Source organism: Myotis lucifugus, unplaced genomic scaffold, assembly GCF_000147115.1.
Source record: "Myotis lucifugus unplaced genomic scaffold, Myoluc2.0 scaffold_192, whole genome shotgun sequence".
Taxonomy (NCBI): Eukaryota; Metazoa; Chordata; class Mammalia; order Chiroptera; family Vespertilionidae; genus Myotis; species Myotis lucifugus.
In genome coordinates, this window is record NW_005871240.1 from 151,304 (window position 1) to 169,303 (window position 18,000).

Genomic DNA, 18,000 nt, shown 5'->3' on the forward strand with positions numbered 1-18,000 from the left:
GAAGTGATAATAGCAGAGAAGCACCTATTTTACAAAGTCATGTTGACCAAATTGTAAATAATAGAATTTAGAGTCCTACTTTTTAGCTCATTTATGGATAAAAAATGTGTCAAAAGTACAGTCCCGACCTAATTTTAAGTACATAAATGACTCGGGTAACCATCCAAATTAGTGATGCAACAAACTCAAATGACCAAAGTGCAGATCAATTTTGCCAAAATTTTGGAAAATTCTGGCTGCCCAAAAGTACCAAACAGGTTACTAATTCTCAATCCATGACAATTTTGTTCAAGCCTTTTGAGTTGCTTTGTAGTGATGTTAGAATAAACAAAGCAGCATTTTAGTTGCTTCACTGACTTCTATCTTAGGAAATTTGGTGGAAATGCAATTTATCATCTAAATACCATAGCATATGGGGTTTTTACCCAAAATAAAACCATTGTATACAAAGCTTAGCAAAGAGCCTTGCTATTAAAGCAAATTTCAGTATTTAGACAAAAGGAAAGACACCTTCACTGCTAATGACTGCTGTTTCTTCCAATGTACTATATTAGAACACTTTCATTAGCATTTGGTGATAATTAATATTATCTAATGGGTACAGGTATTTCTCAATAGTAATTTCTAATCACAGTACTTCTATAAAGTTGTGATGAGTTTGTTACACTGAACATTATTTCTTCATTCTTTAGAAAAAAACTAAGAAGGTGACAATTGGAAAACTTGGCTATTTTGAAAAGCAGGAAGAAGAAAACCCACAGCAGGAATAGGAGGGGTAACCTTTCTCTAGGCAACTAAAAAGCTTTTGTGATGGATTTATGGTAGCTCATAACAATCAAAGAGAAGACAGCCGGACAGTCACCCACGATCAGTATTAAAACACCCCCTTAGTAAATAAATATGGAAGGATAAAATTGGCAAGCAATTGCCCCACCAGTTTCCTGTTAGCAAGCTTCTTTAGATGAGATAACTTATATCCTCCTACAGAAGTCAAACTTAAATATCCTCCTTTCCAGAACTTTGCACATTTATATTATTTCATTAATTTGTTTCATTCATCACCTTACCACCTAGCAGCACAGTGACACAGAACTGACTGGATGACTTTGTACCAGAATAATGCCTACTCCCTGCTAGGAAATCAATGAATATGTATTGGTAAGTTAACTCCTTGGGTACATATGAGAAGACAAGGAAAGAGGGGAGAAGTCATTTCTATCTCTAAGACACCTAATGGTGTTAGGAATAAACTCCAGGTTGCATTCACAAAGCACTATGGCAGCATTTTGATGAATGTTTGGTTTAGGGACCTTAAACATGACAGCAATAAAATCTTCTTTGATGGAAATTTGAGTTCTTTTGTGGGTGTTCCTTTCTATGCATAGAGAACATGTGACTCAAGAAGTCCTGACTTCTATTTTTTACCATCTTTTTGCCTACTAAACATTTATTTTGAAAAGACAGAATCAGTATTTGTGACATCTTGAAACATGGCTCATTAAATGATCATTTTAAACCTCAAAAGTTAATAAGCTGGTAGAGACAAAAATTATCTCCTAGATATTTTTTCCTTGTTCTTTGGGAACCATGGTACCACATTTTTGTAGGATGTTGCTTTGTTTTGTTTTGTTTTGTTTTAATGGGAGTCTTTGGTGCCAAAGGCAAGATTACAGTAGAATAGAAAACTGATGATCTACTTGTATCTCAAAATCCCATACAAATATAGGAGCAAAAAAGGGCAAGGAAAGGTGTCCTTGTCTAATTTTTAAGGGAGATGATCCAATACTTTGACAAGACTGGTAAAGATTTACATGTCAGTGATTTTGACATGTGAGGATGAAATTCTTCTCAAGGGAAAATCAGTCTCTTTTGATAGATAACTGTATTTAAAAAAAGCCAGAATATAGTAATAAGTTCATATAGTAAAATGTATATTCATTTAATCCATTTAAGAAGCATACATGGCTGGCTTCCACATATTTTTGGAATTATTTTTCAACTTAAAATTAAGTCGCTGTTTTAAAGTACCATATCATGGAGAAACCTAAAGAAAAAAGTCTGTTGATTTTTAAGGACTAGCCATGGAAACACTGTAAATTTGGTGATAATAAACATCAAAAACTTAACTAACTTATCAATATAAGAGTATTTGAAGGCTCTAAATTCTATGTGAAATCAAATTTTGGATGATAATCTTATAAAAAGTAGATGCTGCCCTGGCCAGATAGGTGTATCCAGTACACCAAAAAGGTTGCAAGTTTGATTTCCAGTTGGGCAATACCTAGGTTGCAGGTTTGATCCTGGGTTGGGGCACATATGGGAGGGAGACAACAAATCGATGTTTCTCTCTCACACTGATGTTTCTCTCTTCCTCTCTCTGAAATCAATAAACATACCCTTAGATGAAGATTTTTTTTTAAAAAAAAGTGGACATTTCCTGTGGAGTCCTTAACCTCTTCACCCAAAATTTCATACATGACAGTATGCAACAATCCTTCAAGCAGCGAGAGAGTTATCTGAAATATTACAGGAAATTTTGAAAACCGACCCTGCAAAAATACTACAGCTACAACTACAATCTCCCTATTGCGTCTTTAACATTGTACCTTGACTAATTTTTCTTAATATTTGCAATAAATTTGATTGGGCAGAATTATTTTTAAAATCTTTCCTACTCCAACTGTGCTATGGTTCTTTGATTCAGTATATGGGTAGTTATTAGGCAAATAATTATGTTACTTATTCATTTTTTAAAAAGCAAACAAAAAACAACTCTACAACTCCAATACCTTTCAAGCGCTACAAGACCTGGCTCCTGTCTGGAATGTTAATGTTTTAGTATTTGTTTACAAAATATCTCATCAGACTCCCAAAACTTTTTTTTTTAATACTAAAATTTTATCATGCAACATGAACTAGCAGGTTACAGTCCAGATTCTTAAGTCACTTTGAGCCTTGGTCATTTGAGACTAAATCAAAGATGATCTAAGGTTATACAGAGGGAAAAAGTTCTCTATTTGTGGACAGGTTAGGTTCTTGTGTTCATTTGATTCCAAATCCAAATTAATTGCCTACAAGTGACCAATCATTAAAGCCATGTGTTGGTTCAGGGTAGTTTTCGACCTAGCCAAAGATTATTTATATAATCTATTCAAAGTTCTTAAGAAAAGAAGCTATGCGGTTAGTTGTCTTTGTTCTTTGGAGGCAATAAAGTAAGAATGCAGATTTGTAGCTAGACTCCAGGATCAAAATATATGCTGTAAATGTGGCCCCAAAGCTTCTCCTATCCTGCATGCTCTTCTATAATGTGACATTGTTGTCAATCCATCAAGAGGTGAAGTCCAACTGTCCTCCCCTGGAATCTGGGCTGGCCAGATGGCTCCTCTGTGTTGTTCCAGGCTAGTTCAGACAGAGCCTGTTTCTCTTGGGACCCTGGCTCTGAACAAACACACTCATCCTGTAAGAAGTCCAATTACCCTGAGACCACCAAGCTAGAAAAGCCAGTCCCAGTTTAATCCAGTCTCCCAGCCATTCCCACCAAGGTGCCAAACCCAGGGAAACCATTTGGAAGACGACCCTGTAGTTCTAGATCTTTTCCTTCCCAGACATTCAAGTCATCCTCCGCTATGGCCCCGGACATTCTGGAGCAGAGACCAGCCATCCTCATTATGCCCCATCTGAATCCCTGACCCAAAGAAGTCATGAGCACAATAAAATAATTATTTTACACTAACTTTAGGGGTGGTTTGTTTCCCAGCATTTGTAACTAGAACACTATTGGAGAAATCCTGTCTCTACCACTGACTGAGAACTTCGTAAATTTACAAAAATCCCTGGTCTCTTCAAATAATATAGGAATAGCATTCACTACTGTGCAAGTTTATTGTGACCTTGGGAATACTTGAGATGTCTGGCCTGTAAGAGTACTGAATAAAAGGCAGCTTTTATTTCTGATCATGATCTATCTACCAAGAGCACTATTAAATACTAGGTAATGCATTTCAAAATTTAAACTTGAAACTAACAATGTACTTCATTGTTTAATGCAAAGAAAATGTGCCCTTTAAGGGGGAAAAAGTCCTTAATTATTGAAAAAAATCACCTTGGGTTTGTTTTTCTGAATATATACAATAAGGAAGGAACATAACCTTAATGAGCATGTACTTTTGTATATTTAATCATCATAACAAACCATTTAAAGGCATTAAGTTGTATGCAATCACATGATTGGTAAGTCGCCAATTTCAGGGCATTTTGAAACCAAAGCTTCATGTATTCTTACAAGAGTACTCGACCCTCCTACAAGATCATGTTATAATTTGGCATAGTTCATATAGAAGTTTACTGTGGTATTTAGGTAATGTATTCAGGGACTTATTTTGAAGCACTGAGAATCCTTTTCACTAACATATCTAGTAGCACTGGATGTGTATTATGGTCTGGCTGAGTAGTCTTACTATTAAACAGAAACTTAAAAGAAATTCCTAAAGGGTACTCCTGACAGGAAGCTAAATCTATTGCTTAAGATATGTTTTTGATTGTTTTGAAATGTTTTATGAAAGGCCAGGCTTCTCACACACCCATCAAATCCCTTAGCTGCCAAAGATGGTTCTAAATGGCTCCCTGGAGATTACAATCATTCTATAAATGTGAGCAAAAGAGGAATTATATCTGCCCACAAATTAAAATGTCCTTCGTAAAAGTCAATTTCAGGAACTTGAAAATCTTTTTTTTAATTTATTTTATTTTTCCTATCACCATTTATCCCCCCCTATGCCCTCTTCCACCTCCAACCCCCCCAATCACTCCACAGTCCATGTCCATGAGTTCTCTTTTTGCTTTTTTACTCAATCCCTCCATACCCAACATCCTCCCAAATCTTAGGAGATATTAAAAGAAAATCATCATGAAGATCTCGACATATGTTATACTTGGTTTTCCCTGGTTTATTACTTGAGAAAGTTTTGGTGCTAAGTGCTACTCTTTGCATAATTTTTCCATAAATCTGAGCTGTGTAGGTTAAAAAAAACCAAAGCATTTGTTCTACTTATGTTCTTTTGCAGGAAGCTGGAAGAGGGTTTAACTGTTGTGACCTCCAGGGTTGCTGAGCTATTTGTAAACATGCATCAATATCAACTCATTTTAAGCAACAAACTGAACCTTCCCTGGAGTAAACTCCATTATGAGCTTTCCCAAAGAAATGCTGTCTTCCAATTAAGGTATGGATTTAGAATATGCACAGATGATATCTCTCTGAACTCAGAATCACTGTATCTCAGATTTTCTAAGATTTGCAGGTGTTTAGGCATTTCAGTTTATCTTAAACTACCAGTAAAGATAAGTTTTCTGATGCCTTTTAAAGTGGATTTTTATACTACCATTTTAAAAAGTGAGCTACATATAAAAAGCCTTCTTAAAAGAACCTCTTGTCAACTGAAAATAATAATATTCACCTGTTATTAGCGTATGGTGCACTGTCATTTCAAAACTGCCGGTGACTCATGTTACAAATGCAGCTATTTTTAGGACAGAGCAGGAATGATGTTCACAATATTCCTTGAAAAGCCACTAACTATTTGATCAAGTATTTTGCAGATGGAAAAATGGATACAATTGTTATATCCCAAAATTACTCTCAGTAAAATGTGTTCATTTGGCCATCTGCGTGTCCTTGCTTTTTGCGTAGTCAACAAGTCACACAAACAACAAAACAATTTGCTTCACATGAAAGCTACATATTTATGAATCTTAAAGAAGAAATGTAAAACCACCCTAGAGGTTGGTTATACAGCACGTTTGATATCAAGTTCAGGGCAGCAGCACTCTTGCATACACTTCAGTAATCCTACTTACAGGTAGGATTCTCCTGTAATTGCTATTGCTGTGAAACCCTAACTATATTCTTTAAAAAAGTTATTAAAACTAAATGTGACTAAGCAAAAGTCGAAACATAACTATCATTTAAAAAATTAAGACTAAACATGAATTAAAAGGCTTTATTAAAAGTCCAAAATCGGTAGTGGGGAAAACTATCCTTAGAAAGAAATTCTATGGCCAGCAGCCATGTGAGTACTACTGATTCGAAACTTCCTAACAAGCATACTCTATTTCTTTGTTTGTTTGTTTCCACCGCAAATGGCAGCCAATTAGCTGTTTTCTCATTTGTGGAAAACTTAAATCTTAAAATGGACTGTCCTCCATACACTGAATTGGGACACAGGAGAAGAGCATTAGTGCTGATTGACACCCGGATTACTGGTTCCTACCAGAAGCGCTGACGCAACCTTCAATACACCAGGACACAAAAGGCATAGTTCTGCTTTGGCTTAGAATCATAAAGCAGGTTATAAGCAGCAAACGATGCATATTTGGTACCAAAATTAAAATGCAGCTTTAAAAATAATGGCCGAGGGGAAAGTTTCTGTAGAAATTGGGCCTAAGTAGGACAGATTGTCGTCAGTAGAAACATTCCTGAAATTTCCCTTCTGTAAATACAAGCTGGCCTCTTCACGGCAGTTTTAATTCTAATTAAGACAAAGGTTTTTAATTAAGCCCTGAAGATCCTGGTGAAGGGCCTTCTGTAAAACTGTCCTTGCTGGTTCCTCCCGAGGTAATTCATTTTGAGAGACAATGAAGTGGATCTATTAAAATCTTCAGAGAAGACATTTCTCTCCCCGCTTTCTGCTACTCCACAGAGCAAACAGACTGAGAAAAGCTGCTGGCCCTTTGGAACGTGCAAGAAAAGCACTGCTCATTTTCAATTCAAGCTTCCTCCTTCGTTTCAAAACACCGGTGGATACAGGCTTTAAGTCTCCAGAACATGGGAAGAAACCTGATTTTGTAAAGTGGGAGCCTGAGCAATTTTCCATATTATTTCAATCCCCGCCCGCCCCCCCCCCACACACACATACACACCACCTTGGGGAGACGAAAATGAACTGCAACTACATAAAGAAAGCCAACAACTTGTTTCAGATATCCTTAAAAATGCCATCTCTACTCCCCACCCCAACCCCATTTGCTTATGAAGTATACTTTTTCTAGGATGAAAACTAGTTGGGAAGCAAAATAAAACTAAAGCTGATTTTCAGGAACCCAAACAGAAGTCAATGCTGGTGTATGAGTTTCAACATGAGGGCGGAATAACGGGTTGAGGGAAAACATCAGAAACTGTACCTGCCTCTGATTTCTACCTTGCCTAGTCCTATCCTCACTACTTTTGCATTAAGCTCTGGTCTCCCTGCTTCCTGGCCTGGAGAGGGGAAAAGAGGAGAAGATAATGAGTATGGAGGCAATTAAGGAGAGATTAGCCAGCTCTGCATACTGCTCCACAAAATGAGCTGGCTTCTCCCCATACCCCGCATTCCTGGCCAAGAGAAAGGGATCCTGGCCTGAAAAGAAAATGGGACTTCAAGCTGGTTTCTCTAACCTAGCTGCAAAGTCTTTATACAACCAGGGGGCTATTATCTGAGGAGACAGTGGGAAAGGGGCAAAAGATTCACGTTGCTAAGGAGACACACTGAAGCTGGCATTCCTACATAAATTTCCATTTCTATTGAAGAGGAGAAAGAAAAGATATTTTCCCCAAAGTTTATTTGGATCCCCTGGTTACTGAAGAAAGGCATTTTACCGACTTATTTCATCTTTAGTTGTAAACAACCAACCCCGAAAGAATTAAAGGCCTAAATGTTGACCTCCTGCTGCCAACCAGTCCCCTCCACAGTGAATTAAGTAACAAAACCAAAACCCTTCCATGGAAATTTTGAGGAACTATCAAAGAAAAGGCCTTTTGTAAACAGAAAAATCAATTTTATGGCCCAAACTTAACCAAGTGAACTAATCTCTCTTATCACAAGAAACCAAAGACAAAAGTCAATCAGATTCTTGTGGCTGTTGTGTTATTTCAACTTTCTTGGAACTGGAAACGTTTCCAGCAAAGCTTTATAAATAGTCCCAAAGACATGAAACTGGCACGAAGGAATTTAATGAGTTTTTCAGGGGTGCGTTTAAGTGCAGAAAATCACAGGCAGGTCCTCTCTCTTCATTCCCCTTTCTCTGTACCGACACCGGCTGAAGAATCAAGATTAGCAAGGAAAAGGGTTTGCAGCAAGAAATCAGAAGTTGGCAGATTTCTGCTACGGGCATAACTGGGGTACAGGGGAAGGCAACTGGGGGTCAAGGAGAGAGGAAAGCAGTAAAGCCCCCATGGGGCTGGTAGCCCGAGTAACTACCTTTGTCTCCAACCCCCATCTTTCCATTTGCAGCTTTCAGTGCTGGCTGAAAGGGGTACTAAGTCCCAGGCTTTTGTGAATAGTTCATGAAGAGAAAAGAAAGGAAGGTCTGGAGGAGAGGGGAGGTTCTTGGACGGGGAGAGAAGAAAAGGCAACTCACAACCAAGGGCAGTGTCACCATAAAAGGAAGAGAAATTAAGCCTGTCCCTCTCCCAACTCTTCACATCCCCCCAAAATGTCAGGAAATAGAAAGTCCGAACCTAAACTTATTGGGGAAAAGTCAGGTAAAGTGGAGACAAGGCAGAAACGCGGGCACCAAGAGGTAAACTCGGGCGGTTTCCCGCGAAGAGAGAGGAGGGAGAACAGAGCGAAGAAGACCGAGAGAGAACCCAGGGCATCCCGGTGGAGTTGGGGCGGTTTTGCTTTTCCCTTTTCAAGGGGGGCGAGGAAGCCAGACACATGGTTCTCGCCTTAAATGATAACAATGACCCCAAAGAGCATACATGTTACTCCAGAGCCCGAGGAATGACCACGGGAGGAGGGAGGAGGGCGCGGGACGTCGCATTGGGTTTGTGTGGCCACTAGGATCAGGGAGAGGGCAGGGGTGGACATTCGAGGATGCGTGTAGGGGCCAGGATGGAGCGGGGCGGACGAGGGGAGGGGACACAGAAAGTGCGGGGCAGAGGCGGTGGCGGTCCGGGCAGTGGGGCGCGGGGCAGTACGGGGCGGGAGGAAGGGATCGCGGCGCGCCAGGCCCTTACCGCTGCTGAGCGTGGACTCGCAGTCCCAGTTGTCCAAGCTGGCGGGTTTCCGGCAGGACTCCCACAGGGACAGGTAGTACTGGTGGTCGGCCGTGACCCAGGCCGGGCTCAGGACGGCCCCCAGGTCCAGACACAGCGCCAGGAAGATGCACACCAGCCCGACCAGCTTCAGCGGGGTGAGCACCGACACACGCACCTCCTCCATGCCGCTGCCCGCCGAAGCCATGCCCCGGGCGCCGCAGTTAGCCGGCCCGCCGGAGGCGAAGACGCCAGGCGGGTCCGGGGGGCTGGGTTCCGGACCTTCCTCGAAGGGAAGCAGCGGCTCCGCGGGGCGCGGGAACTCGCTCCCTTGGGGCTCCGCGCCTCCCGCCGCCGCGAACTTGGGGTGCGGAGGTGGCCGGCCGAGGCGGGGTCCTCAGCAGCCGCAGGGACGCCGATCCCACCGCGAGCCTTCGCACCGAACCCGCGCCTCGATCTGCCCGCGCTCGCGGGGCGCCCGCTCCGCCCCGGCGCAGTCCCGCTAGCTCCGCCCCGGCCCCTCCCCGGTAGTGGGAGGCGGTGCCGAGTGGGCGGGGCGGCGGCCCGCACTGGGGCGGTGTCAGGCTTTGGCTCTCAACTCCAGGCACGACTAGATGGGAGCTGGCGCCTGCCCCGCCCCTGTCCGATGCGTGCGGAGCGGGTCCCTATTCTCTGCCCCTGGCGCGCGCAGAGCGATTCCTCTTCCCGGCTTCCGCGCGCAGAACCAGCAGGAACCCCCCAACACACACCTCCCTCCCGCCCCCACCAGCTGCGCGGGGCAATTCCTCGATACAGCCTGGCCCCCTGGCCCCGCCCCTGGCCAAGAGGGCTGCAGGGTCGCCTAGCTTCCCATCCCCACCCCCCGCCATCACGTGGGTTTCCCTTTCTTAGCAAGTTGGGTGGGTCCTTTTCTAGAAGGCTTCAGCTGAGGAATCCTAGGTTTCCTGGGCTGTAGTCTTTGGACCAAGGAGAGGTCTCTCAGTGATGGAACAAAGCCACCCTCCCCCCCCCCCCACTACCGCCCGTCAATTTCTTATCCTGGGGGATTTGGAGGAAGGAGGAGAAAGGTGATAACAGGTATTTTGTCCTCTCTTTTCAAACCCAGGAGGGACCCTGTCTCAGAGCCAGTAATCCCCCAGTTTTCCCTATTTCCTAACTTTCCCTCTAAAACTGCTGCTGCTTCTATTCTCGGGACTCGCTTTCTTTCACGCCCCCTGTGAAGGGCAATTGCTCAGGGGATGCAGGCGTTAAAATGGGATTGAAAGCTCCTGCAAAATGTGAAGTAAGCCTTACTTGCTTACCTGCTGCTCTGTTCTTTGGTTTGGTATTGACTGAAACCGTTATTCTTTGAACTTTGGACAATTCCAAGTTGGATCTAAATCCCTCCCTGGGCATAAACCTGTTCTTGTACCCCTCAAGACTTAGCCCAGGGCCTGGCATAGAAAGAGTGGCATATCTTTAAGTGCTCAATCTACACCTATGTATTGAGCACCTACTGTGCTCTCCGGGCTAAGGATTCAGCCATATATAACCTTGCCTCTGTTCTTGAGGAAAGGCTCTGTTTTTTATCTATACCTGAGGAATAAACACCCCTTGGAATTGAATTTGTAACTCTGTAATGAACTAGGTCAGCTTGTGATTGGTGGGTCATCTGTCTTTTGCATCTCTTTGACTGCTTTCCATTTTTCCTGTAACAATTTGTTGAATAGTAGATCACTGGGGGTGGAGGTGTTCCCAGACCTTTCACCATCTGGAAAATTTGGTAAGAAACTCAAAATAGTGGTTAAGATCTGAAGAAGGGAATAAATACCTTCTCTCTTTTCTTGAAATACAGTCCTTGACACTAAGATTTCATAGTTTTTGTTAATAACCATTTCCTTCTAACCACATCTTTCCATGGGGCTGATCACATTTTGACCCAAGCAGCATTTTGAATGTAAGAAACAATCAGTGTCAAGTGACTTGCGAATAAGAACTAACCCAAGGTGAAATAAAAAACCCATGGTTTTCTTATATTTGGAAATTAGAGAACTGGTAACTTTCCCCTACCTGCCAATCATGATATTTGTTGCCATTAATAAAGAATGCCTAGAGCACTCTGAGCTCCTTAACCTCTGACTTCTTGGCCTCCCAACCTCCCAAGGAGGAAGAAGCTTAAGTGCTTCTCCTTGAAAATGGTTCCTAGTGGAACACTGAAAATTTAAAAACCAAGATGATTAATAGGGATGACCAGGCTTGTGATGGTTTTCTTTTACCTGGATTTATGTTCATGGGCTTATCATGTACTTTTGAAAATAATGTTTAAGAAAATTTCTTGACTGTGCCCTCTAAGTTATAAATAAATATTTTTCTTCAAGTTCTACCACCTGCCCTTTAATAAATTCCATTTCTAGTCAGCCGATGTTTTTTTCTTTATCTTTGTTCCCTCTAATTTGGGCCTTCTTGCCATAGCCGGTGTGGCTCAATGGATAGAGTGTCAGCCTGGGGTCTGAAGGGTCACAGGTTTGATTCCTTTCAAGAATACTTACTTAGGTTGCAGGCTCCATCCCAGGCCCAAGTAGGGGCAGGTGTGGTGATGTGTCTCTCATATCGATGTTTCTCTCTGCCTCTCCCCATCCTTTCCACTCTCTCTAAAAATCAATGGGAAATAATATCCTCGGTGAGGATTTAAAAAATAAATAATTTGGGCTTTCTTCCTCCTCCACCCTCACTCTAGCCACCTCTGCACTTGTTTCGCTTCATTTTTCTGGCTTGTTCTCAATGGCTTACTTGAGTGACTCCATCCTTCTTTGTACTACCTACAAACTTGTCTGTGTACTGTCTCCAAAATCAGAAAAATAAGCCATTTTAACAACAAAAAAACAAATTGTCCTAAAAATTTCCATTCTTCTGTCAATTGTTTCTAGAATTTGCACAACATAATATAGATTAGCTATCCTTAATCCTAACTTTCAAAAAATGAAAAGCTCTCAAGACAAAAGCTCTTTTTGTTTTCTTTGCTTTTCATAAGTTTGTAACAAACCAATTTCAAATTTATCTGAGGCTATTTATTTATTTTTTATCCCACTTAGTGTGACTAAATAGCCACACACCCTGTTGGGTGTTGTCTCACAATATGTGTACCATAGTAGCCTTCAAAAATCTGAAAACATCTGAATTCCTTAAAACAACTGACCCCAAACTTTGGAGATAAGAGATTGTAGCCCTGCATTCATTCTAAAGTTTGAAAAAGTAGGGGGCATTTCAACAATTACTAAACATTGAATGAAAACCTACAAAACATTATCTGGCTGGAAGTGGAATGGGAGGTGACAAATAAGATGTGTGTGTGTGTGTGTGTGTAGGAGAAAGGTAGAAATAGGATTGAAATAGACCCATATCTGAGAAATAGTAAGGGAAAAAGAGTTCCTAGCTCAAGATAACGTATTTGAGATCTCTTAGAAACAATGACTCTGTTGGCCCTGCACTATAGTGTCACACAAAGGCCAGAGACCCCCTTTTCACCTGAGCCTAACATAGGGCAACATGTCACAACAGTCACCCTTATACATGGACCTCCAGGTATCAAAGGCTAGGGCCCCTAAATCTATCCCACAGTATAAGAGCTCCATGAAATTGAGAATTTGAGTCACAGAACTCTGATGTGTGAATCTATATGAGTTGTGCAGCTAAGGACAGGCAGGAAGGAGTCATTCCCTAGACCCTGTAGTAAAGGAAGAAATCAGTCCTATGCTTGAATCAATCAAGCCAGAAAATGGGGCAGCAATGTGAAAGGTGAAGTTGGATGGAAGTGACTGGAAAACTCATCAGAAAAGTACAAATGTGTCATGATGGGACGTAGAGGGTATAGAGGAGATGGGGAGGAGGAGCATGTTCCAGACTGTGAAGGTCTCTTAAGAGAATAAAAAGGAGTAAATGCCATGCTGTCTGCTCACAGTCTGTCAGCAAAGGCACCATCTCTACATTTGCTTAGCAGTTGAGATGTATGACTACTAAAGTTCAGTGGTTTGGGATAAATCAGAGGGGACTTATTCAGTTAGGGACTAAACAGGGATAATTTACTGTTTTCAGGAATGAGCCAAGCAATCTCATACATTGTTCAAGTCACCAATCTTGTCATTGTCACAGCAGCTTCTGGTCAATGTCAATCTTCTACCCATTATTTAGATACACAGTGGGAAGGTGTTCTCCAGTTATTCTGAATCCAGGCCACCATCCATATAGAGAAGGTTCCCTCCCTCACGGACAAGCCATTTTGTTTTGCTCTTTGAGTCCTGCTTTTCTTCCCAGATCCTAGAAAGGTCTTCCTACACTGCAGACTTTCAGCACTGGGATGGCATCAGACACACACTGGGTAGAACTGTCTACTCTTGGAGAGGAAGAAATAAGAATGGATGGGAAAACATTGATGAAATAATTATTAAAAGATTATAAATATCCATCAACTTTTTTCAATGTAACAGATAAGGTTGGCAAAATACATTATAAGTTAGAAACAAAGAATACTTCAGTGGTTTGCTCTCTTTATTCCATTTTTGAGGTCTCTGCTAGAAAGATTCTGATGAGAGTGAAACCATGCTAGAATGAGGCTTGCCTGCTATTTATGATAATTAATCATGTCCAAGAGAGATCCAGGTTATGGTATATTGTGTATTGCATTATTGAGATTTCTTGTTGCATTGCTCTTGGCTTAGAAATATTACAAATAATTGTGACTGATATTTGCTATTTCTGCTTTTTTTTAAGAAAAAAAGAACATTGATGAAAATAAAGACTCCCACCTTCAAAAAACTAAATCTGATCATTTACTAATTTGTTTTCCAATTTAAAAATGTATGATATTATTGAATCAGTTACATTTAAGTCAGTAGTAGCACATTCACTATTCACATTATGTGTTGATGTTTTGACTTCAAGGTAATTGTTTCACAGTAGTATCTATAATTTACTCGCCCACAAAGAAAGAAAATAAATCATAAAAGTGAAAACACAAGAGGTCAGTGGAGTTGAAGGATGATTAGTTTTAAATAAATATGTTTATTGTAATTCAAGAAGTATGAATTAGATGCCTGGGAGGTAGGAATACAGGGGAAATTAGAATATTCCCAGTGGGACTAAATTTAAGTGCCTTTTCCATCTTTTTCAAGCCTCTATTTCCTTAATAACAGTCACTTATAGGATCAGATCTTCCTTCATATTTATATTTTATTTGTATTCACTTACAGCTTTGTGGAGTATAAGCATTTCAAGCACCTCATGACTACATTTACATTTTTCATTTCTTTGTTTCTACAATTATAAATTGAAGCTTTTGGTTACTCTGAAGCAAGTGAACACCTACCAACATATTCTCATCCTGATGGCATTTCAGTTATCCTTGATAACCATCAGCATGATACATCATTTCTACATCTCTCCTGGTGTGTGCCACAGTTGAGGGCTGACTTGAAATGGGGGGGGGAGAGGGAAGCCTGAGAAATGGTTACCCTGAATAACTGATTTGTTTGGTGGGGTGAGCAGGTTTACCTTATGCTTGGAGCTTGAAGCTGATTAGTATTAAATCATGACTTAGCTGTTCACTTCAACACAAGTCAAGGGAAGTTAGAGCAGAGATTGAATCATGGCCATCAGGAATCACTATGGATAATTGTTCACCCTTTCCGTCACTCTCTTTGGAGCTCATTAGCTAAGCCTCCTCTGTTACTTTAGATTTTATTCTAAAGCCATCTTTGTTCACTTCCTGGTGACTTTTCAAAGAGACTTTTACCCTTGGACATTTGAATGAAGACAATTGTGACTAGGCAGAAAAATTCTGATAAATGCCTGCATAGAACACCCTGCCCCCACCCTCTTGCCAAATTAGACAGCAATATGGTCAGTTTCTCATCTCAAAAATAGTTTCATCCAAGATGATTGGCACTGTTGTAATCTCTCCCATGTGTTCATTTTTTGTAATATAGACAGTCTCAAACTTGTGGCTGGAAGCCCTTCCCAGTGTTCTCCTGATAGGGACTATGTCTGCAGTGTAAGAAAGTTCTCTTTCATTAGCAAGTGTGTGCCCCTCCTTTCTTTGTGGCCTGAAGGATTCATATTATCAATGGGGAAAAGTGAACCCCAAATTTATACATCTCAAATATAGGGATGGCTCAAAGTTAATTGAAGGAAAGGCTAACATTTTTTAAAAGGATTAAGTAGAAAGGGTACCTGGAGCAATTTATACTCACACTTCCAAGGAAAAGAATGCAGTTAAGCAATTTCTCTCTGGAATTTCCAAAAGGTGGTCTTAAATGTCAGCAATGCTAGGGGACTGAGGCTAGTGGAAAAATGATCCTCTTAGGAACTGTATTTCAATGTAGCTCTCACCTCTAGATTTCACCTTTTAAAATTTGTCTGTAAAGTGAGTCAGTAGTATTGTATGATTTGTCAGCAGTCTGTCAAATTTGAATGTCAGCTAATTTAGGTCCAAACAAATAAAGGTGGAAATAACAGAACAATATGAAGATCAGTGTTGTTTGTCATTCCCTGAATCTTTTTCTTTCAACTTTTTCTTAGCCTACTGTTTCACACGCCCCCCAGAGATTACAATCCTATATAATAAAGAGGGAATATGCAAATTGACTGTCACTCTGACACAAAGATAGCGGCGCCCACAGCAGAGGCGGGCTTTTTGTTAATACAAGATGGCTGCACCCACAGCAGAGGCTGAGTTCCCATAATGAGCCTTAACAAGTAATCAACAGGGACCTGAGGCTGCGCCCCCCCCCCCCGTGGGGCTTGACAGGGGACCTCAGGCCATGCTCCCTACCCAGCAGGACTTGACAGAGGACTTGAGGCCAGGCCCCCTGCCCCGGCGCCAGGCCGGGGGACCTTAGGCCGCATCCCCTGCCTGGCGGGGCTTGACAGGGGAACTCAGGCTGTGCCCCCCACCCCCGCACCAGGCCACGGGACCTGAGGCTGGGCCCCCCGCCCCGACACCAGGCTGGGGGACCTGAGGCCATGCCCCCCGCCCAGCATTGCTTGACAGAGGACCTCAAAGTGTGCCCCCTACCCCGGTACTGGGCTGGGGGACCTCAGGCTGCTCTGTCTGCCCTGGAGCCAAGCTGGGGGACCTCAGGCCGTGCTCCCTGCCTGATGGGGCTTGACAGGGGACCTCAGGCTGTGCCCCTGCCTGGCAGGGCTTAACCAGGGACCTGAGGCTGTGCCCCCCACCTGGTGGGGCTTGACAAGGGTGGGACTGGCTGGGTCTGGATCTAGCCCAATGGGGGGGGGCAGCCGGGTCTGGGTCTTGCACGATTTTGAGGCACACATGGGTGGGCAGGGACTTGACTCTGGGTCCCGTGGTGTGCCCCAGACTCTGACAGGAGGAAGATTTTCATATACATTTTACTAATTTTCTTTCATCTCTGACACTTCTATTATAGAGAAAGGGCAAATTGCAATATTAAAATATTTCCTCTAATTAATCCCCTTTTAATGTGCATGAATTTTGTGCACCGGGCCACTAGTAATTCTATAAATGTGAGTAAAAGGGGATCCTATATGCCCCAAATTAAAATGTCCTTTGTAAAAGTCAATCTAGGAAACTTGAAAATCTTAGGAGATGTTAAAAGAAAATCACCATGAAGATCTTGAAATAAGTTATACTTGGTTTTGTCTGGTTTATTACTTGAGAAAGTTTTGGTGCTAAGGGCTCTTTGATAAACAAGACTAGGGATTGCTTTTGATTTGGCCAGACCAGGGCTAAGATACTCACTCTGGAACCTACTGACTGTATGGATCTAGGCATGCCATTAACCTCAGTTCCCTCCTTTATAAAATGGGATGATACCTACATGTTCGAGTTGGTGTGAGGATTCATGAGGTAATTTATATAATGTGCAATGTCTGGCATATGGTAAGCACTAATTATAATTATTATATTACTAGAGGCCCTGTTCATAATATTTGTGCATGGGGAGGGTGTCCCTCAGCCCGGCCTGCACTCTCTCACAATCCGGGACCACTGGCTCCTAACCGCTCACCTGCCTGCCTGATCGTCCCTAACCCCTCTACCTGCCTGCCTGATCATCCCTAACCTCTCTGCCTGCCTGCCTTATAGTCCCTAACTGCCTCTGTCTTCCAGCCTGATCGCCCCTACCTTGCCCCCCTGCCGGCCTGATTGCTCCACTGCTGGCCTGATCGCCCCTACCTTGCCCCCTTGCTGGCCTGATCACCCCTAACTGTCTCTGCCTTGGACCCCAGCCTAAGCCACAGTCTGGCCTCCCTCTGCAGGAGGTGACCTGGTGGATCAGGGTAAGGCGCCGTCCCCATTACCCCACTGCTGCTGCCACTGCCAGCCTGAGCCTGGGCCCTTTGCAGCCACCCATGGCTGCCTGAGCCTGGGACCTACACAGCTGGCCCGGGGCCCACAGACCCTTCTCACCACCACACTATGGAGGCCCGGGGCCCACAGACCCTTCCCACTGCCACACCTTGGTGGCCTGGGACCCACAGATCCCTCCTGCTGCCATGCCCCAGTGTCCCGGGGCCCACTGTTCAGTAGTCCATCCAGTCGTGACAGACCCTGGCTCTTTATATATATTAGGATTATAATCCAGGTATCAGCTAGTCCCTGGGAGATTTAGGTAAACTTTGTTTGAATCTAATTCCATGATTCTTCAGAGTCTAAAATCCTTGCTGCTTCTGTTCTTCTCTTTAAGGGGTTCTACAACTAGTAAAATGCTCAATTCTATCCCTAACCAACCTAGGTACAATGTCAGCTCCTTCACCAATTTTCAGGAAAATAATCAAATAGCATTATATAGTTTTGAATTACTACACTTTCTAAGTACTTGAGAACTCCTGAGGAAGGGGTACTGCAGAGAAAGAGTAAGCCTTCCAGGTCTTGCTTGCCTCATCAGAACCTGCATTTATCCTCTATTCTCTCTCTGTAAGTCCCATCCCTCCCTCCTCTCCCCATCTGCTCATTCAGTAGATTCCATCCCTACTGC

At 42.6% G+C, this 18,000-nt stretch overlaps 1 protein-coding gene across 1 annotated transcript in view; it reads right to left on the reverse strand.

The window, feature by feature from the left end:
* The window catches only part of TMEM47 (transmembrane protein 47), a 28,315-nt gene extending 18,848 nt beyond the window's left edge, over window positions 1–9,467 (reverse strand). The window contains exon 1 of the mRNA XM_006096990.3: window positions 8,993–9,467. Coding sequence (XP_006097052.1) covers window positions 8,993–9,218 — 226 coding nt within the window. The 5' untranslated portion in view covers window positions 9,219–9,467. The remainder of the gene's footprint in view (window positions 1–8,992) is intronic.
* Window positions 9,468–18,000: the final 8,533 nt, after the last annotated feature.